Here is a 22,703-nt window from a genome sequence, read left to right as displayed (position 1 = left end):
GGAGGCTCTTACAACCATACATAAGAAACATGCATAAAAGTTACAGCAATCTCCTTTCTCAAGGCCAAGGTAGACTGCAGTCCTCTCCTCGCTTACTGCTGGGGGTAAGCCGTACTAAATTTTATGGGGCTTACTTCTGAGCAGACACATAAAGGATTGCATTGCAAATGATATTGATGGTTAACAAGCCAAAATCAAATAGCATTTAGCCACAAAAGTATTTTAAGACTCCACTGGTGTGTGTGTGTGTGTGTGTGTGCTTAACATACATCCCACCGGAGCAGTACCTATTTATCTACTTGCACTTTGATGTGCTTTCGAACTGCTAGGTGGGCAGGAGCAGGGACTGAGCAACGGGAGCTCACACCATCGCGGGGATTCGAACCGCTGACCTTCTGACCGGCAAGTCCTAGGCTCTGTGGTTTAACCCACAGCGCCACCCGCGTCCCGGGTGTAAATAAAACCAGAGGTTTGAGATCTCTCTCTCTCTCTCTCTCTCTCTTGTCCTCCCGCCTTCAGTCCAGCCCCCCTGTATGAATTTGACTCTTTCAGTTCTCAATTATAATCCTACAAGTTATATTGAAGGGCTTAGCAACTACAGTAGTTTCTCTGCTGGATTCACATGATAAGATCGCAGGTAACTGGAGAAAGAGCCTGCAATTCATAATGACGTGCTAAAGCAAGGGAAAAACGAGGAGAACATTTTTTCATGTTCAAAGTGAACTCAGGCTTGAAAAAATCCCAAGCAAGCAGCTGTTTCCCCATCTAAGTTTCAACTCCAACACCTGTTTTAAAAAATTAGGCATATGGATGTGTCTTAACACTGTGCCCCATAAGTAAAAAAAATAATCCTCCAGATACACATCTATATAATGCATCCGGTTTTGTTGCGTTCCCAGTGATCTTGCTCCAAAATAATTATCTTAGGGAGAATAGCATGATTTGGTCTGTTTATTTCCCCAGGAGTTAGTAGTCTGTGGAGTAATAAGCACTCTTTGTTCACTTTCTGAAATAGACCCCATTTAACTGGGAGATTTTAAGAAACTTTTCTTGTGAACAACCAGAAGCATTGCAAACAGAAACAGTCACAAGGCAATGGTGGAAATACATTAGGGAATGATACAGAGGGAATTAGCCCCCACCCCGAGGTGTTCTTGGTAGGAATGGCAGATCGTCACATCCTGTTGCTCCCAGGCATATTTGCAGCACCTTTTTCGATGCACGTGTCACTTACCACACTTTCTAGCCACTCCGAGCAATGCTTTCTTGTTTATAAAACAGGGAAAATGTTTTAAAAGAAGCAGTCGTCACCTTGTAGAACTGTAAATTCACTTTTAAAAAACAGTAATTTCATGAGGATTTGATTAAAAACAAGAAGTACATTAATGTGCAAATGGGATGGAATGGGCTTAAAAATAGAAGGAATTCAAATGCGCTTGAATCCAATTTAGACTGATCTATCCATCCTTACATTAGCTCCCTGCAGCAGGGGGCTGACAACTGTGTCGTCTCCTTCAGACTCTGATGGGTTTGCTGTTCAAAACACTCCCGAGAGGATTCTCCGTAGCTAGAAAACATCTTTCAGCAAAGACCTTGCACATCCCCTGGACATTCTGGGCAATGGGCAGAACAATCCCACCAGTGAGTCAGTCAAGGGTTGTGACTGTTGGCAGAGAACCCAAGACACCTGGTGCCCTGCTGGGCTTACAGGGGCAGAGGGGAGAGGAGCGTTCGCTTTTTGCTTTTCCAGATTTTTTTTTGGGGGGGGTTAATTTTTATCACACACATGTTGTTATGTACTGAAGTTCTCACCCTGGGCCAGCAGGGGGATACTGTAGATAGTTATGCAAATGAAGGATCGAAAGTGACGTTCAGTGATTGGATAGTTTGTATGCAAATGAAGGATCGAAAGTGACGTTCAGTGATTGGATAGTTTTAGAAAATGGCAACAGTTACATTGTTCTGGAGCTCTATATAAGCAGGCTGACTGAGCTCCTCAGTTAGTCCTGTTCCAGCTTACAAATAAAGAGCTGCTTTGGAAGAATCACTGTGTCGTCTGCTATGTCTACCCACAACTTAACACATGCCAGTTCCAGGGCTGGTGTTTCCCCCTTTGTTTCAGGAGTGTGTCAGGAGAATGGAAAAGCTACATAGTGAAACAGGAGCATATCATAGCAATTTGCAGGTGCAAATCCATGCCACCATAAGAGGAACTGACACCATTACCCTGCCCTTTAGCTCAACAATGATTAATGGAAAGGGGCAGGGCTCTGGGTGACTGGGATGGGAGAAGGCTCAGAGGTGATGTGGGCAGAGCACATGATTGCAGGAAATCATAATTTCATGAAACTGTATTTTGATTACCTTGGTGCTCAAATGGAATCCGTTCCGGAAGCCTGTTCGACTTCTGAAAACGTACAAAAACCAAGGCGTGGCTTCTGATAGCTGCAGGAGCTTCCTGCACTCAATCGGAAGCCATGTCAGACGTTCGGCTTCCAAAAAACATTCGTAAACTGGAACACTCACTTCCGGGTTTGCGGCGTTCAGGAGCCAAAACCTTCGAGTCACAAGGTGTTCAAGGACCAAGGTACAACTGTGTTTTATTTTGAGTCTATGGCCTAGCTAAATTAAAAGGGCCTGGACTTGCCATTTGCAGTATAGAACTAGTTGCTTTTAGGTACTGTACATAGCGAATGTCTGTTCCAGAACACTGAAAGGAATAAATCGTTAGAATCAGTGTTGGCCATTGTATGCATGGAAAGAGAATCAACTAGGTTTGGCAATTGTGATTAATCTTGAATTGTTTTGTAGGCAGATGAAAAAGGACATTGGAAAACTTTGAATGAATTGGGAAATTAGTTAAAATCTTAATAAAGAAAGACACTGAAAATGCGTAATCACATGATATTATGATGGGGCTGATCCGAAGATTTTGATCGGTTCAGGATGATGACATTGGGTTGCAACTATTAAGATTGCTGTGATCCTTTGATTGGTGAAATGATGTATTGCAGAATTTGATGTTTTTTTGGAAGCCACCCAGAGTGGCTGGGGAAGCCCAGCCAGATGGGTGGGGTATAAATAATAAATAATAAATGATGATGATGATGATGAAATGACCGGTAGTGTATAAAAGTGTAATCCGGAAGTGTATAAAAAACATTGCTTTGGGTGTGGTTCTTTGCAGCCTCCTCATTTTTGAGCCTGTCCTTATATGCGCATTTGTAATATAGGCCTTTATATTTTCATCTGGAGCCTGCATCCATTTCTTTGGGGTTCCTGTGTGGGTGACCTCCAGTCTAAGAAACTTTTTTTAAAAATTCTCCAAAAGTCCCAGCTTCAATTCTTAGTAGGGTTAGTTTAAGACCCCGTCTGAAACTCTAGGTATCAACTCCTAGTCAGTGTGGACTAGACCAGTGTTCCTCAAGCTTGGGTCTCTAGATGCTGCTGGAATACAGCTCCTATCATTCCTGAATTGTTGGTTAAGCTAGTTCTGGGTGATGGGAGTTGTCGTCCATCAGCAAATGGGAACTCTGGACTGAAGAACCCTGGACAAGACAACCTCAGTTGTCTGGTCGGGATCAGGCAGCTTCCTAGAGACACATCACACATTCTGATCACCATGGAGCCATCCACACTGCCATATGCATAAGCACCTGGTGTGTTGTATCAGCAGCTACAGTGGTGTTAGTACCGACACGCACAGCGTGCCAGGTCAGCCTTGATTTACTTCCTTTGCACATAATGCTGGGCTGGTAACTGTGAGCTGTCCTTGTCCCCCCCCCCCAATGTGGCATCTGTCATGTAGTCACCATGATCCAAATGGCCTTGATCTGACCTTTTGAGTCCAAGGTTTCTGTTTTTCTTGTTATTAGTGTTACTATAGAATGCCGGTTGTAAGTTAATACTGATGACCCTTAATTCCCCTTGTTCCTAAGGGATGAAATATCTCTCCTCTTTCTATAGAGCACATGCCATATCCTAGCAGCGGAGTATCCTCCTTTTCAATCCTGCATTCTCACAGGCCTTGCCTCCAGATGGACCGCGCTCTCATTAAGTGTGGGGAGTGTTTGCACCAAAATAGAAACGTATCTTCTCTAAGAACAAGATACAAGGCAGGTGGCCCCTTGGGAATTTGCAAGCCGCAGCCTTCTGGGGCTTGCTAGAAATAGCCGTAACTATGCCTCGTAAGAGGCGGTGCTCTGATTTCCTGGGTTAGTGACAGCAACTCAGAAAGGCACAGAAAGGAACCATCAGGATCTGAGCTGGAATGGCAAGCTCAGTCCAAAAGCATGTGGTTTTTTTGTTTTTTAATAGACATCTTTATTGAAAGTTTAAAAGTACATAATTATGTGTGCACTAAACATGGCGAGATGTACATAAAAGAGAGAAAAAGAAAAGAGACACAGTACCTGTATAGAAGAGAAAGTAAAAGGGGAGGGGGGGACCCAAAACTGTATATAGTCAAACCTTTTCTTATGTCTGCCTCTGCTCGCGTCCATTTCGCCCAACGTCTGCGGCAAACCCAGAAGTAACCGGCGGCAGTGGCGTAGCGTGGGTTGTCAGCACCCGGGGCAAGGCAAGTAATTTGCGCCCCCTAACCTGGGGATTTGCGCCCCCTAACCCTAACCCCCAGATGTTGCGCCCGGTGCAGCCGGCCCCCCTGCACCCCCCACACTACGCCACTGACCGACGGGTTTGCCGCCATTCGCACATGCGCAGAAGCAGGCAATCGCCGCCCATGCCTGCACACAATGCATAGCTGTCAACTTTTCCCTTTTCTTGCGAGGAATCCTATTCGGAATAAGGGAATTTCCCTTTTAAAAAGGGAAATGCTGACAGATTTGACACAACGGCGCCACTCCCAGCGACCCATTTCGACCTCCAGAGGGACCTCCGGAACGGATTATGGTCAGAGGTAGAGGTTCCACTGTACTTTACAAAGTTGTTATTGTACTTCACCAGATCTTAACCTATTACAGTATAGTATTTGAAAGAATGGATTCCAAATATCATTGAATTTGTCCATGGCAAGTCTGCGTTTATATGCAAGTTGTTCATATGTTGTGATTTATGTTGTTGTTCAGTGCCTTGAGACCTTGGTGGGGATGTGGGAAAGATGTTCTTAAACTTGGTTCAGGGTGGATCTGATTTTATCAGCCTTCTGTACTATGGTAGGAAGCTGGTGTGTTGTTAACATAACCCTTCTGTCAATACAACCTGTGGTTGACAGGGTTGGTGACCTGCTTGATAGGAATTTAGGACTCCTGCAGTTGGAGCCATTGGGTCTTGCAAGAAACAGCTGCATAGTTTCTCAGATCAACCCAAAGTATTGGGTATTTTATGACCTATTGATCAAGCGGAGAGTTGTCAGCTACTTTATGATCCAGTGAGACAAATTGCAGTGTAATGTAAAAGCTTGACTTGTGTGGTTTACTGAAAAGATGAGCTATAAGCATCTATAATAAATGACTAATATTTACTGTATCTTCCTATTCTCCTGGATGAAATCATCTCAGTAAAGCTGAGTGTTATCTAGAATATCTAATGTGTCTATCTGTGCATTTGTTTTTCCATAGGGACAGAATGCAGTGCTGTGTTGGCAGTCCGATATAATACAGAAACCTTTCCCATTCCTGTGCTCCGCAGATGTTTTGGACCACAATCCCCATTAGCCCCAGCCAGCATGGCAAATGGCCAGGAGTGATGGGAATTGTAGTCCCACCACATCATCCAGAGCACACCTGATTGGAGAAGGCTTTCCTTAGGCTATTTTCCATCAGGCAGATCTCAGAAATGTTAGAAATGGATCACACATACTGTTGCACAGACAGCAGATCACAAAGCTAATTGACATAGAAATAAATGGAGGCTTTCACATAAGTTGCATTATTTGATATCGCCAGTATCAACTTGAAGCAAAACAACTACATTCAAAATGGTGTCCCTATTGCCAAGACTAGGGTAGCACCACCTATAGAACACATGGCTTTTCAGCTGGCTTTCCCAGATGGAAACATTTCAGCTCTTTCGTGCTGAAATGCGACATGCAAACTGCTGTGGCCAATCCTGTTTACATGGTTTACATTAATAAGTGGTAAGTGGCCACGCAGACTCGGTAATGCGATTTAAGAAATGCGCTTGATCTCAGAGTAACGTGCATCAGTTCGCTGACCTACCAATGTGCTACAGCTGCAAAAAGAGAAAATTATCTTTGAGGCTTTATTAGAAACAGCATTTCGAGGAAGGATAGAGCAGTCATGAGACCTCATATGAAGCACTAGTGTCCCCATTTGCTCTCCCTAATACAGGTAGCCCAAAAGCATAACCAACAGCCAGGAATAGAAGGAAGGCAGCAGAAAGCAGCCCTGTATCGGGAGGTTTTTAATGTTGGACATTTTATTGTATTTTTATATGTGTTGGAAGCCTCAGCCAGATGGGTGGGGTATAATAATAAAATTATTAATATTATTATTTACTGAATTTGCACTACAGCCCCCCTGATCTGTCCCAGGGGACTGATATGTGACGATACTCCCTGTGATGTCCTGGGTACCACCTGCCCTGGCCTGTATCTATTCCTGCAGAAATTTGAGGGGAAATTAAAAAACCCGATTCAGAGAAGTGCGGATATCAAAGGCTGCTTGCTTTTTGGTCTGCATATTGTTTCAGAACGTGCAGATCAGGTAAATTCACCTTTAACTGCTAAATGCACCAAATTTCTTCCCCATCCTTACTAGTGGGTCAACTATAAATCTTGCACACTCTGTTAGATAGCCCTGTGACAACATTGCCTGGTTGCTCTCTTCACCTCTCTGGCCTCTGGTAAACAGACTTCCAAGCTTCCATTATCTCGCAACAGTCCTTTTTTTTATTATTCTTACAGGCCATAGATACAGTTCTGCGGGCTGATTGATGAGGTGATTGTGTTCCTACCGCCCTTATAAACCTGTCCTCCTAAACATTAAAGAAGCTAGTAATGTTTCAGCCAATTACGGTCTGTGAGGGACAATTTAATAGCAGCAAAACATTTCCGTTCCTTGATTTTATGAGGTTGAGCTCTGGTAACTTATCAATTTTATTAGTATTGTTGCACACTACCCCAATCTCTGAGCAGTGAGAGATTCCAGGGGTTCAGTTTCCTCAGCATAAGGGACAGCAGAGACCGTGGTGTTTTTAGGATATATGGTTTATTTACACATATATACATCCTGAGCCTACAATGGAAGGGCTCATAGCATTAACACCCCAAGAGGGTGTTGTTTCTGCCATAGCAATAGCCTTGGATTCAAGCAGAAATCAATTCTCTCTCTCATCTGCATCTAGCTTCTGACTCACATACCTCAACTCTGCCCTTTGTCTTTCTAACTAACAGGCAGTTGAGGGGAAGGTACCCCCACATTTTGCCCTCTTGCACAGAGCCATTTCCTTTGTTACCTTAATGGCCCACACTTAGGAGGCCATTACCAGGAAACTTGCTTGCCTATTCTGGCAATGGAATCCTGGTTCAGACTCAGGCCTGCATACATATATACAGTGGTACCTCGGGTTAAGTATTTAATTCGTTCTGGAGGTCCGTTCTTAACCTGAAACTGTTCTTAACCTGAAGCACCACTTTAGCTAATGGGGCCTCCTGCTGCCGCCACACCACTGGAAGATGATTTCTGTTCTCATCCTGAAGCAAAGTTATTAACCTGAGGTACTATTTCTGCGTTAGTGGAGTCTGTAACCTGAAGCGTATGTAACCTGAAGCGTATGTAACCCGAGGTACCACTGTACATACATAAATTTGTATGCTGCCTTTCCACAGTTCAAACCATGCCCAAGGCAGCTTAGAACATGAGGCAAATATATAACTACAGCCAGTGCTACTTTTCTAGAAAGAGAGGTGCCAGAATTCAGCCATGATCGCCTCCCTTGTTCTCTTATGATGGTAATGGCGCCCACCTAGGAGGTGCCAGAACTGAGTTCTGGTAAGTTCCGGCTGAAAAAAAGCCCTGACTACAACAAAAGTAGTTATAAACAAAAATAAAACGTTTTAAAAAACACACAACTAAACTAAACAATTTCCACATAAATCACAAGATCTAAAATAAAGATAAGAAAAAAAGAAAAAACACACACAACAGCAACAACCCCACCAACAAACTCCTTCCCACAAACACCCCAGTCCAAGAATCTCCTCAGCAGCTTCAGCTTTTGTAGCTGGAGGTAGTCAGCACCCTGCCCTCCCAGGCCAGGTAGAAATTAAGACCAAATTTTTCCCTCAAATGGACATGAAACAGAGGTAATCTGTTGTGAACAGGACACTGCTGCAAAGACAAGTTCTTTTTTAAAAAAATAATTATTGCTTTCTTCATACATTGAAATACAGACTCTTCAATGTTTCGTCATATTTCCTTTTAAATTACACTGCCGACATATTTTCCTTCCTGTTCTTAAAGATGGTTGCGTTCAAAGCAGTTTGTTTTCTTACAAAAAAGCTGAAATTTATATAAAATTCAGTACACGTGTTCCCAAATTATGTCATAAACAGCATAATCGTCACAACAAGCGGGACATTTTTTCAGCCGGAACCTGCCGGAACTCAGTTCTGGCACCTCTCAGGGGGGCGCCATTGCCACTCATGGTGAGTTCCAGCACCCCTTTTTCTAGAAGCTGACAACAAGTGTTTCTGCAACACATGTCCACCTCATAAAATTCAGATTTCCCTTCTGTCCTTTTTCTTCTTTTTAATTTGTTTGGGGGACTCCTCCCTCTCTTCAGACTCGGTCTCTGGCGGACGCGCACTGTTTTGCCTAACATTCAAAACTGGTGTCTCCCCCACCCTGCCTCAGACTCGTAACATTGCTAAACCAGTGGTTGTTTTTTCTTCTCGTTCCAACAGTTGGGCTGTTGTTTTAGATTTCTAGAGCACAGAGAGAGAGAGATAAAGGAACATACTGAAAAGCTTCGAGCACATGTTTTTTGTTATTTTGAACCGCAGCAGAAACTGGCTGAGTAATATGATCAGAAAAGGCAAATCCAGAAGAAAGGAAAGCGCCAAGGAGCACACAATGGGATAACTCATCTGTCTTCATGTATGCAAATTTAACTATAGCCTTCCAGGAAACAAGTTACCAGCATTTCCTATACAGTAGTACCTCGGGTTAAGAACTTAATTCGTTCTGGAGGTCCGTTCTTAACCTGAAACTGTTCTTAATCTGAGGTACCACTTTAGCTAATGGGGCCCACCGCTGCCGCCCGATTTCTGTTCTCATCCTGAAGTAAAGTTCTTAACCTGAGGTAATATTTCTGGGTTAGTGGAGTCTGTAACCTGAAGCGTATGTAACCTGAAGTGTCTGTAACCCGAGGTACCACTGTATATGTATCCACCTCCTGCTTCTCCCTCGTGCAAATATGAATTTATTTATTTACAGCTTTTTCTTTATTTCTTTTTCTTCTTAGATTGTCTTTCTGGGCACAGCCCTCTCAATAAACCAGTTCCTAGGACTTGATTTAAGGCCCTGGTCATTTTAGGTTATTTTATAAGGTTGTGAATATTTGCTATGGGATGAAACCTTCTATGCATTTAAAACTAGAGTTAAAAAAAAAAAAAAAAAAAACTAGAGTTGTGCACAGGCCTGTCCTCTAATACACTCTGTGGCCCCTGGATTGGGAAAATTCACCCTGTGCCACCTCAAGGGCCACCTGCCCTGAATCTTTCTCCAAAGCAATTTTTGGGATGGGGTTAAGGGTCTTCTTCTTCTTCTATTATTTAATTGTTGCAACATATAACAGTATCATACAGACTAATATCACCCTAACCTCAAATATGGTGTTTAGGTAAGGCATGCAAAATCACATCCCAGCAGCATAATAAGTTCTTTTCCCAGACTTATCCCATTTGTATAAAAGGTGATAAACAGTTTATGTTAACCAAAAGGTTTTATACCGCGAGGGAAGTCCTGTTTCTATTTGTAGCCGTGTACATAATAAAGATGTACCCAATCTGTTACAAAAAAGTTTTTGTGCTTTAAACCTTGTTTGTAGTAATTTATCAGAGTTAAGTGTTTTAAAGGAATTTTTAAACCCTGTTTGTTCAACACACAGTTAAAATAGGGTTTAAAAATACAGTGGTGCCTCGCAAGACGAAATTAATCCGTTCCGCGAGTCTCTTCGTCTTGCGGTTTTTTCGCCTTGCGAAGCACGGCTATTAGAGGCTTAGCGGCTATTAACGGCTTAGCGGCTATTAACGGCTTAGCGGCTTTAAGAAAAAGGAAACAAACTTGCAAGAACTCGCAAGACGTTTCGTCTTGCGTGTTTTTCGTCTTGCAAGGCATTCGTCTTGCGAGGCACCACTGTATGGTCGAGATGGGGTGGACCTGAAGGGAAGTTGATCTTTGTGGTGCTGCTTGAGGATACAGGAAAGAGAAGAGGCTTTGTGGGAAAGGCATCTACTGTACTCCATCCCCTATCTTCTCTAGTAACAACAACAACAACAACAACAACAACATTTATACCCCACCCATCTGGCTGAGTTTACCCAGCCACTCTGGGCAGCTTAGGGTATATAAAAAATTGTAAAAACATCAGACATTAAAAATATCCCGATTCAGGGCTGCCTGCAAAGATGCAGCCCCCTGGTGGGTCCCTTATCCTCCTCACTCACACCTACTTCTCTTTTCTACCTGATGCCCTATCAGCCCCACATGTTTCTGAGTCATTCAACCCAACCTGTAGTGATCCAGGGTTGTTTGAACCTATTTGACCAAGGCCCAGATACCTCCAAATGGGCCCAATTTGCTTGCACAGCCCTGTTCACTACAAATGAAATTTTCCACAAAGTTAAGCATGTCAAAGTCCCACTGATTGCACTAGAAGAGTTGATTATGTCCTTAAATCTCTTCCTTTGAAATCAATGAGACTTCAAAGTGATTAACTTTGGGTGCATCCGTGCTGTTGTTTCTTATTTATTAGGTGAAAGTACAGCTTTTCTTCCAGTCTTTTCTATTGCCTCTTTCTGTTTAGCTCATTAGCAACTGTCCCCCTTCCCTTCCTGGGCTAAACATTGTTAAAAAAAACTAATTAATTATCAGATTTTTTTAACAGATTGACTAAAACGATGTTAAACTGAGTACAGGAGTTGCCCATGGCAGATGGTGTGAGTTGCTTGGAGTTTGCAATTGTGGTGCAGCAATAAAACTGCTAGCACATTTGCAAAGCTAAGCAGGGTCCTGTATGGTTTTGAATTGGATGGGGGACCACATGCTGGGATTCCTGCATAGGGGTTGGATTAGATGGCCTTTCCAACTCTACAATTCTATGAATTGTAGATAGAATTGTCTGCATCTGCCAACATTCTCCTGCCTGTGTGGAAGACAGGGAAAATGGAGTGTAATGCCCTAAAAGGGTTTTGGAGGTGCCTTTCTCCTTCCTGATCTTTCTCATTCTCATGCTGTGATGAGCAAAGCCAAGCTTTGGCCTAGCATATCACCCGAACTCGTTGTTTAGTCATTTAGTCGTGTCTGACTCTTCATTACCCCATGGACCAGAGCACTCCAGGCACTCCTGTTTTGCACTGCCTCCCGCAGTTTGGTCAGACTCATGTTTGTAGCTTCGAGAACACTGTCCAACCATCTCATCCTCTGTTGTCCCCTTCTCCTTGGGCCCTCAATCTTTCCCAACATCAGGGTCTTTTCCAGGGAGTCTTCTCTTCTCATGAGGTGGCCAAAGTATTGGAGCCTCAACTTCACGATCTGTCCTTCCAGTGAGCACTCAGGGCTGATTTCCTTCAGAATGGAGAGGTTTGATCTTCTTGCAGTCCATGGGACTCTCAAGAGTCTCCCGAAGAGTCACCCGAACTCAGGATTGTGGTTAAGCTCTCTCCCCTTTAACCAAAAGCTGCACCCAAGCTTTGTCCTTGGCCACAACTCACGGTTAATGAAGAGAGAGTTTGACTATGGCCCGAGGTTTGGATGACAAACCTGGACATTGCTTGGCAGGGGAGTGAAAAGGACCAGGGAGGCACAAAGTAGATGTGAACTCCTCTGTAGAAGCCCACATGTTCACACAGTTCCAGGTTAGCTAAACATATTGTGCAAACACAGCCCTTCCATAGCAGTTACAGTACCTGTAAGTTGTGGTTTTTGTCTCTCTCTTAGCATTTAAAAAAATGACAAATTCTGTCTGGCTCGGAAAATATGGCAGCTTCCAGCAAGGACATGTTGGACAATGATAATAATGAATTATTATTAAATTCATTACCCGCTGATCACCAGAAGGTCCAAAGTTAACAGCAACATAAAACACAACATGAAAAACAGTGTAAGGCAAATTTCAATTAGAACCAGAGTAGGTCCTAAAAATGCATATCTCAGGTGTCAAAGACCAGAATATAGAGGTGCGGCTTAAGACTACGGAGGGCAGCCATTTTTGCTCAAACGGTATTTGTCACAATCAATGCTGTTTCCATTCTGCTGCTGTTCAGTTTCTGCCAAATACTACGTTATTCATCTTCCTGGATGCTATTTAACATAAGTTACATAACTATTTATGTAATTGATGTTATATTCAATGTAAAGGTAACATCAAAACAAAGTTTAAAAAAACACAGCCGCTATAATTTATGTATCACTTGCAGACTTAAAAACAACAGTGTGAATGAATACATATCATACTCGCTTGGCTGTTTTCTGTTCCTGTTCACAAACAAACTCATGAGCTGCAGCAGTTTCTGCTTTCTTTTTTGTCAGATTTCTCTGACATCCCTACATTTGACTCATGCGACAAAACCCCGTAGCACAGGTAATGCCCATTTCATTATTTTTTTAGCTCTCATAAGCAAAACCCTGGTCACCTCTGAGCAGAATTGAACCATCAAACACAGGAGTAGCCTCATATCAAATTGTTGTATTTTCAATTCGTTTCAGTTTCTGCAATAATTCAGTGCTTCATTTTTGTTTTCCTAAGTGGAGTGTTTCAACATCTGAAATGTCAATTAACATAAAAATAACAGAGGAGACGCCTTCACCCCCATCGCCAATGCAGAGTAGTAGATAATGGGTCCTTGAAAAACATAGGAAACAATCCATTGGAAATATGCCCTTTGTAGGCTGCTTTGAACTGAGTGGGACATGGATGAGATGTTTTGTTTATCTGTCAATGATAAAGGCCAGGGATGTTTCACAGTAACAAACTGCCCACGTTCCAAAATCATGCCATATATTCTACTTCCAAATGGTAATAAATTATTCACAATGTGCTTGCACCTCCATCTCTCCAGTGCTTTAGAGGCAATTAAAATATGATCATCACAATAAAGAAATAAATAACCTTAATTAAAACAGTGTGCGGGAACGCAGAATGGAGATGTAGCCATGCAGCCAATGGGGAGCTGCCCACTAACGTGTGATTTTACATAGCTGTCAGCTTTATCTAATGTATGTCTGAAAATAAAATCTGCAGAGACCAAATGTGGATTTTATTTTATTTTTGCTTTCTCTGCAGGACTCTGGGGCTGTGCACAAATGAACAGATGAAAACATCCACGTGTAGTGGTTGTTGTTTTAAAATAAAAATACACTGCAAGGTATACTTAATAATTAAGGCAACAATTTTTTCTGTAATTAGTATCTTACACAATTGGAATGGACCCATCCTGATTTCCGTGCTAATACAAATCCGTCTTTGATCCTCTCTCCAGATCTTAGATTGATTATTTATCAAATGATAGAATCGTTTAGTAATTGGTGTTGCAAAACGTGGGGACTATATGCCATAAGTACTGTAGCTGTTCTTTTCCAAAGCATGCTTCTGTTTCTTCAAAAATGCATGCCTTCTTTTACTGATGCTGTAAAAGGAAGCACTTTGTGGCTATATGCCAGCTCCGGTGCCCCCAAATTTAGAGAAATATGCCGCAACTCTCTTTTTAAAATGAGTCTAACTCTGATGCTGCCAACAACATTCTCCGCTTTCTCAACAGGACATTCCTTGAGAAATGTTTGAATCACAACCTTGCTGAAGTTAATCAGGTCTAGCTATGGTCAGTGTCTGCACGGAGACCCATGTAGGCTTTCCTCCATTAGATATCACTGTCATAAATAAGCTCTAACACTTCAAATGAATGATCCTGATAACAATAGACTTCATGCAAGGGTATCCTGAGGAGCGGATTTTGGCAATATGGCACCCTGAGCGAGGACAAAATTTGGATGCCCCCCACCACTAAATATTTATTATTTTCACAGTAGTTCATTTTGGTACAGTTGCTTTTTATGGATCTTCTCAGTGGGTACCTGTATAAATATATGTTTTATTATTATTACTAGGGCTTTTTAAAAGCCGGAATTCAGTTCTGGCACCTCTCAGGTGGCCACCATTGTCTTTCACATCTACATGCAGCTGCTGGGAGAGATCATCGGGGGGTTTGGGCTGGGTGTTCATCAGTATGCAGATGATACCCAGCTCTACCTCTCTTTCAAATCAGAACCAGTGAAGGCGGTAAAGGTCCTGTGTGAGTGTCTGGAGGCGTTGGAGGATGGATGGCGGCTAACAGATTGAGGTTGAATCCTGACAAGACAGAAGTACCGGTACTGTTTTGGGGGGACAGGAGGCGGGCAGGTGTGGAGGGCTCCCTGGTCCTGAATGGGGTAACTGTGCCCCTGAAGGACCAGGTGGGCAGCCTGGGAGTCATTCTGGACTCACATGTGTCCATGGAGGCGCAGGTCAATTTTGTGTCCAGGGCAGCTGTTTATCAGCTCCATCCGGTACGCAGGCTAAGACCCTACCTGCCCACAGACTGTGTCGCCAGAGTGGTGCATGCTCTAGTTATCTCTCGCTTGGACTACTGCAATGCTCTCTATGCGGGGCCACCTTTGAAGGTGACCTGGAAACTACAACTAATCCAGAATGCGGCAGCTAGACTGGTGACTGGGAGCGGCTGCCGAGACCATATAACACCGGTCTTGAAAGACCTACACTGGCTCCCAGTACGTTTCCAAGAACGATTCAAAGTGTTGGTGCTGACATTTAAAGCCCTAAGCGGCCTCGGTCCAGTATACCTGAAGGAGTGTCTCCACCTCCATAGTTCTGCCCGGACACTGAGGTCCAGCGCCAAGGGCCTTCTGGCGGTTCCCTCACTGCAAGAAGCCAAGTTACAGGAAACCAGGCAGAGGGCCTTCTTGGTAGTGGCACCCGCCCTGTGGAACGCCCTCCCACCAGATGTCAAAGAGAAAAACAACTACCAGACTTTTAGAAGACATCTGAAGGCAGCCCTGTTTAGGGAAGCTTTTAATGTTTAATAGACTACTGTATTTTAATATTCTGTTGGAAGCCGCCCAGAGTGGCTGGGGAAACCCAGCCAGATGGGCGGGGTATAAATAATAATAATAATAATAATAATAATAATAATAATAATAATAATAATTATTATTATTTCTAAGAGAACAACGGAGGTGATCATGATGAGTCCCAGCACCTCTTTTTCTAGAAAAATAGCACTGATTATTGATATTGTTGTTGTTGTTGTTGTTGTTATTTCGCTCCCTCTTGGCTTGGCACCTTGCAAGGGGGAACTGCATGCACCACCCTAAACCCAGTGTAAAATGCTCCCCCAACACAGCCCCCCCCTGCAGATCTGGGCCCCCTCCCTGCCACCACCATTGTGCTTACACTGCTACCTTCACCTGTGGCTGCACCAATGGCAGCAGTGGTACAGGTGGCTGTGGCCAGACTGGCAGCACGGGGTGGGTCTTCTGCTTGAGGCAAATTGCTTTGCCTTGTCTCATGGAAGGGCTGGACTTGACTCCATGCCAGGTGTGAGAGCTTAAAAAAACCGCTCACCCACTTTATTAAGCTGCATTGATGCAATGATGTGTCAGGAGATGAGTCGTTTTGGCTACCTCAGGTTACCTCAGGCTAGATGGACCAATGGTCTGACACAATATATGGTGGCCTTCTGGATTATGTTCACTCTGAAGAATTGGACAACCACAGAGTTGTTTGTCTATGACATTAATATTGTGCAGTTTGAAGTGACTGGAAGCATAAGAACTGACTCCTTTTGGAATAGATCATTGTTCAGACCCATTAAAATATTATTCAAACTTTTACTGGCAGAACTCAAAGAAGAAGAAGAAGTCAACTCCCTTCAAAATGGAGATCTGCAACTCAGTATGACTGTACCAATGAATTCACAAGCTACACTGTTGTGGAATTCTTTATACAGGCACGTATTGATTTTTAACAACCAAGGCCTGCAGCAAAATGTTGTACGTGTCAAGGGTGGCCTGAAACAAGATGGCGGCATCCTCCATTCCAAGTACAGAAGTTGACCTGACTTCAAGTAAGTTGAACCTTACTTCAACGTTGATCAGTTACTTCTCTACCACATCTAGAGGCAGCAGGGAGAAATTTGACTCAATTCACATTCAAATTCTTAACTAATCTGCACTTTACAAAACAACGCACAAACTGAAACAGAGCCATCCTCCAAAATTCACACCAACGGATAAAGACAGAAAAACTAAATCCTGATTAATTTGATGTTTTTATTTTTATTCAATAACTGTTGTTCTTTTATAATGGGATCTTCTTAGAAGCCAGCCTAGGATTGTCCTCCAACAGTCTAATGTTCACATGTCTCTTCATATATTGAACACCAACTAATGGCGTTTACCAATGATTGCAGCTGCTACCAAGCTTGCACCCGTGGCCACAGCTACAGTAGCAGCGAATGTCGCCCTGAGACCGACTTCCGCCTGCAAAAAATAAGAGGTTTAAGCATTTTTATTCACAGTGACCGATGGTCCTTCATTTCTCACAACAGAGTTGATATGAAACATAGCTTTAAATGTTTCTTTTGGCGACAGAAAATAGCCAGATTTGAAACTCTCAGATTCCAAGACAATTAACTCTGGGTTTAAAATATGCTTTAAAAATTAATTCCAAGTAACAGAACATGCTTTGGTGTGAAAATCTGAGTTCTGTGGTGAAAAATATTAAAGGAATAGAGACCCAACATTTTTCATCAGGGTACAAGCCTGTCATTAATTTGGAAACCTGAGTTCGGAGTTTTTAATCTTCTCATTTGTCACTTGAATGTATGAACTGAAGTTATTTTTAAATGTTATGATATCTATTTTGTTGTTGTTCTGGTTTGCAGTACTTCAACATACTCCAAGTAAAAGTTCCGTTCTGCTCCCCATCTTTGTAAATGGGGGTTAGAAATTAAATCCACATAAAAATAAATTAAATTACCTGCTTCTTAATCTCACTTCATTTTTCCAGGATCAGGAATTAAGAATGAATTTCAATATCACAGCACAGATTGCCATTATGAAAACATGAATGAATTCTACACACCTGTCCACTGTCAGGTTGGCCATATCGTAGTATGGCAGCAAAATGTTCACAGTTCATCGTGACCACATTGTAGTCTATCTCCACCCCAACATATTGGTTTGCAATCCTAAGTATTTCGCTTACAGGCCTGACTTTATATTTTCTGTCCTTCTCGTTGTTGACCTTCCAGTTGTTTTTCTCCGCCACTTTTGAAAGCTTTTCTTTCTTCACCACTGCCTTTTTGGTGTTGGCAGACAGGGGAATAGAGGGAGAACTTCCTATACCCCCATCTCAAGAGCAGAGAGAGAAAAGAAACTCAAAAACAGTGACCATTACGCCTGGATTCCCTGCATTTCATCAACAACATTGTCTCAAGAAGACATCAGTTGTTGTTGTTTTGACAAATACTATTATTTTTAAAAAAATTGTTAGTCACTCTTATCTTGCCCAAGGCAACCCAAAACAACTTACAACCAACCAGAATGCAATCTCTAGGCTACAAAGCAGTCCTCTAACTGGCTTACAACAATTGCAAGTATCAGGACATAGAACTTCCAGCAACAATTAGTCCCTAAACCAGTGGTGAGGAACCCCCCCCCCCCCCAAGGGCTGTGCTTCTTCAGGGGTAATCTGCCAATGTTCTCTTATCTTATTCTTCCCTCTCATAAAATCACCCTTTCTAGGAAATAATGAGAAGCTCTTACCTGCAGAAGTCAGGTGGACCACATATCCATCGCCTACGTAGATAGCCCAATGTTGGTAACCAATTCGAGAAATCATAATCTGGTCTCCAGGCTTTGGGCTCTGCAAGAAGAAAGTGAGCCCATGTTTTCCTTGGCTAAAGAGCTGTGCAAGTTTACTCAGGAGTAAGTCCCACTAGGTTCAATGAAACTGACTCCCAAATACATAGGATCACAGCCACAGAGGCAGCCTTTTCTTTTATACTGCAGCTCAGGGATGGAGAACTTGTGGCCTTCCTGATGTTGCTGCACCACAACTCCCATAACCCCAGGACATTAGCTATAGTTGCTAGGGCTGATGGGAGTTGGAATCCAACCATGTCTAGAGGACAACTGTTTATCCCAGACCTCACTCTGTGGCATCGTTATCTTTTTTATTGTATTTATCATTTTCAATTTTACAAATTTGCACAATAATATTAAGCCAAAATACAAACCATACTTTTTCCATTGACTTCCCTTCTCTCCGTCCATGGTTCATTTTATGGAACCTTTACTGCTGCTAGCAGTATCCTGTTTGAAAGCATGCCAGTGCAAGCAGATTAATAGGTACCGCTGCGACGGGAAGGTCCACAAGACAGCTTTCTGGATCATGTGGCCAGCATGACTAAACTGCTTCTGGCACAATGGAACACCGTGACACAAACCAGAGCACATGGAAACGCCGCTTACCTTCCTGCTGCAGCAGTGTCTATTTATCTATTTGTGCTGGCGTGCTTTCAGAGTGCTAGGTTGGCAGAAACTGGGATAGGCCAACAGGAGCTCACAGGGATTTGAACTGCTGACCTTCCAATCAGCAAGCCGAAGAGGCTCAGTGGTTTAGTCCACAGAGCCACCTGCTCCACTATGAGAACAGGATGCTGGAATTACAGGCATATAAACAGTACAGAGCTCTCTTTTTGCAAGAAATCACTTAGTATCCATGCCTTGCAGGAGCCTCGCTCTCTTCCCCCACCCCACTTCAGACAATTTGAATGTGTGAACTCAAGTTATTTTTAAAAGTTATGATATACATTTTTTCTGTTCTGGTTTGCAGTCCTTCAATATACTACAAGTAAAGATGGCGTCGTTAGTGGTAGCATCGGCGTAAGCTCCGCATCAGTATGCGGTTTTTATTATTCTTATCAGTCTTTTATTAGCTTTTATTAGTATTTTACATCTATCATTTGTCAGCTTTTCCTCAACTATTATATTCACATAAAAATAAAGTAAATTAACTGCTTCTTAATCTCACCTAATTTTCCAGGATCAAGAGTTTAGAAAGAATTTCAATATCACAGCACAGATTGCCACTATGAAAACGTGAATAAATTCTACACACCTGTCCATTGTCAGGTGGGCCATATCGTAGTATGGCAGCAAAATGTTCACAGTTCATCGTGAGCACGTCATAGGCTATCTCCATCCCAACATATTGGTTTGCAATCCTAAGTATTTCGCTTACAGGCCTGACTTTATATTTTCTGTCCTTCTCGTTGTTGACCTTCCAGTTGTTTTTCTCCGCCACTTTTGAAAGCTTTTCTTTCTTCACCACTGCCTTTTTGGTGTTGGCAGACAGGGGAATAGAGGGAGAACTTCCTATACCCCCATCTCAAGAGCAGAGAGAGAAAAGAAACTCAAAAACAGTGACCATTACGTCTGGATTCCCTGCATTTCATCAACAACATTGTCTCAAGAAGACATCAGTTGTTGTTGTTTTGACAAATACTATTATTTTTTTAAAAATTGTTAGTCACTCTTATCTTGCCCAAGGCAACCCAAAACAACTTACAACCAACCAGAATGCAATCTCTAGGCTACAAAGCAGTCCTCTAACTGGCTTACAACAATTGCAAGTATCAGGACATAGAACTTCCAGCAACAATTAGTCCCTAAACCAGTGGTGAGGAACCCCCCCCCCCCAAGGGCTGTGCTTCTTCAGGGGTAATCTGCCAATGTTCTCTTATCTTATTCTTCCCTCTCATAAAATCACCCTTTCTAGGAAATAATGAGAAGCTCTTACCTGCAGAAGTCAGGTGGACCACATATCCATCGCCTACGTAGATAGCCCAATGTTGGTAACCAATTCGAGAAATCACAATCTGGTCTCCAGGCTTTGGGCTCTGCAAGAAGAAAGTGAGCCCATGTTTTCCTTGGCTAAAGAGCTGTGCAAGTTTACTCAGGAGTAAGTCCCACTAGGTTCAATGAAACTGACTCCCAAATACATAGGATCACAGCCACAGAGGCAGCCTTTTCTTTTATACTGCAGCTCAGGGATGGAGAACTTGTGGCCTTCCTGATGTTGCTGCACCACAACTCCCATAACCCCAGGACATTAGCTATAGTTGCTAGGGCTGATGGGAGTTGGAATCCAACCATGTCTAGAGGACAAATGTTTATCCCAGACCTCACTCTGTGGCATCGTTATCTTTTTTATTGTATTTATCATTTTCAATTTTACAAATTTGCACAATAATATTAAGCCAAAATACAAACCATACTTTTTCCATTGACGTCCCTTCTCCCCGTCCATGGTTCATTTTATGGAACCTTTACTGCTGCTAGCAGTATCCTGTTTGAAAGCATGCCAGTGCAAGCAGATAAATAGGTACCGCTGCGACGGGAAGGTCCACAAGACAGCTTTCTGGATCATGTGGCCAGCATGACTAAACTGCTTCTGGCACAATGGAACACCGTGACACAAACCAGAGCACATGGAAACGCCGCTTACCTTCCTGCTGCAGCAGTGTCTATTTATCTGTTTGTGCTGGCGTGCTTTCAGAGTGCTTTTGGCAGAAACTGGGATAGGCCAACGGGAGCTCACAGGGATTTGAACTGCTGACCTTCCAATCAGCAAGCCGAAGTGGCTCAGTGGTTTAGTCCACAGAGCCACCTGCTCCACTATGAGAACAGGATGCTGGAATTACAGGCATATAAACAGTACAGAGCTCTCTTTTTGCAAGAAATCACTTAGTATCCATGCCTTGCAGGAGCCTCGCTCTCTTCCCCCACCCCACTTCAGACAATTTGAATGTGTGAACTCAAGTTATTTTTAAAAGTTATGATATACATTTTTTTCTGTTCTGGTTTGCAGTCCTTCAATATACTACAAGTAAAGATGGCGTCGTTAGTGGTAGCATCGGCGTAAGCTCCGCATGAGTATGCGGTTTTTATTATTCTTATCAGTCTTTTATTAGCTTTTATTAGTATTTTACATCTATCAGTTGTCAGCTTTTCCTCAACTATTATATTCACATAAAAATAAAGTAAATTAACTGCTTCTTAATCTCACCTAATTTTCCAGGATCAAGAGTTTAGAAAGAATTTCAATATCACAGCACAGATTGCCACTATGAAAACGTGAATAAATTCTACACACCTGTCCATTGTCAGGTGGGCCATATCGTAGTATGGCAGCAAAATGTTCACAGTTCATCGTGAGCACGTCATAGGCTATCTCCATCCCAACATATTGGTTTGCAATCCTAAGTATTTCGCTTACAGGCCTGGCTTTATATTTTCTGTCCTTCTCGTTGTTGACCTTCCAGTTGTTTTTCTCCGCCACTTTTGAAAGCTTTTCTTTCTTCACCACTGCCTTTTTGGTGTTGGCAGACAGGGGAATAGAGGGAGAACTTCCTATACCCCCATCTCAAGAGCAGAGAGAGAAAAGAAACTCAAAAACAGTGACCATTACGCCTGGATTCCCTGCATTTCATCAACAACATTGTCTCAAGAAGACATCAGTTGTTGTTGTTTTGACAAATACTATTATTTTTTTAAAAATTGTTAGTCACTCTTATCTTGCCCAAGGCAACCCAAAACAACTTACAACCAACCAGAATGCAATCTCTAGGCTACAAAGCAGTCCTCTAACTGGCTTACAACAATTGCAAGTATCAGGACATAGAACTTCCAGCAACAATTAGTCCCTAAGCCAGTGGTGGGGAACATTTCCCCAGTGTTCTCTATCTTATTCTTCCCTCTCATAAAATCACCCTTTCTAGGAAATAATGAGAAGCTCTTACCTGCAGAAGTCAGGTGGACCACAAATCCATCGCCTACGTAGATAGCCCAGTGTTGGTAACCATTTTGATAAATCTCAATCTGGTCTCCAGGCTTTGGGCTCTGCAAGAAGAAAGTGAGCCCATGTTTTCCTTGGCTAAAGAGCTGTGCAAGTTTACTCAGAAGTAAGTCCCACTAGGTTCAATGAAACTGACTCCCAAATACATAGGATCACAGCCACAGAGGCAGCCTTTTCTTTTATACTGCAGCTCAGGGATGGAGAACTTGTGGCCTTCCTGATGTTGCTGGACTACAACTCCCATAACCCCAGGACATCTTAGCTATAGTTGCTAGGGCTGATGGGAGTTGGAATCCAACCATGTCTAGAGGACAAATTTTTATCCCAGACCTCACTCTGTGGCATCGTTATCTTTTTTATTGTATTTATCATTTTCAATTTTACAAATTTGCACAATAATATTAAGCCAAAATACAAACCATACGTTTTCCATTGACTTCCCTTCTCCCCCGTCCATGGTTCATTTTATTAAACCTTTACTGCTGCTAGCAGTATCCTGTTTGAAAGCATGCCAGTGCAAGCAGATAAATAGGTACCGCTGCGACGGGAAGATCCACAAGACAGCTTTCTGGATCATGTGG

General features: G+C 42.7%; 1 protein-coding gene across 1 annotated transcript; it reads right to left on the bottom strand.

Annotated features, from left to right (window-relative positions):
• Positions 1-16,616: 16,616 nt before the first annotated feature.
• Positions 16,617-18,123, bottom strand: LOC114607891 (phospholipase A and acyltransferase 2-like). Its single transcript, XM_077916388.1, has 3 exons — positions 18,027-18,123; positions 17,344-17,612; positions 16,617-16,739 (listed from the first exon to the last, which is right to left on the bottom strand). The coding sequence occupies exons 1-3, from the start codon at positions 18,100-18,102 to the stop codon at positions 16,644-16,646; spliced, it is 441 nt and encodes a 146-aa protein (XP_077772514.1). The 5' UTR covers positions 18,103-18,123; the 3' UTR covers positions 16,617-16,643.
• Between the last annotated feature and the right edge of the window lie 4,580 nt (positions 18,124-22,703).

The sequence above is a fragment of the Podarcis muralis genome, chromosome 12 (assembly GCF_964188315.1).
Source record: "Podarcis muralis chromosome 12, rPodMur119.hap1.1, whole genome shotgun sequence".
Taxonomy (NCBI): domain Eukaryota; kingdom Metazoa; phylum Chordata; class Lepidosauria; order Squamata; family Lacertidae; genus Podarcis; species Podarcis muralis.
Note: the sequence above shows the minus strand (reverse complement) of the source record. Positions and strands in the feature narration are given on the sequence as shown.

Excerpts from the sequence above, each read along its gene's own strand:
- LOC114607891 (XM_077916388.1), bottom strand. The coding sequence starts at position 18,102 with ATGATTTCTCGAATTGGTTACCAACATTGGGCTATCTACGTAGGCGAT. Across the intron at positions 17,613-18,026 it reads GGTCCACCTGACTTCTGCAG|ATGGGGGTATAGGAAGTTCT; the intron begins GTAAGAGCTTCT and ends TCTGCTCTTGAG. Across the intron at positions 16,740-17,343 it reads GCCAACCTGACAGTGGACAG|GCGGAAGTCGGTCTCAGGGC; the intron begins GTGTGTAGAATT and ends TATTTTTTGCAG.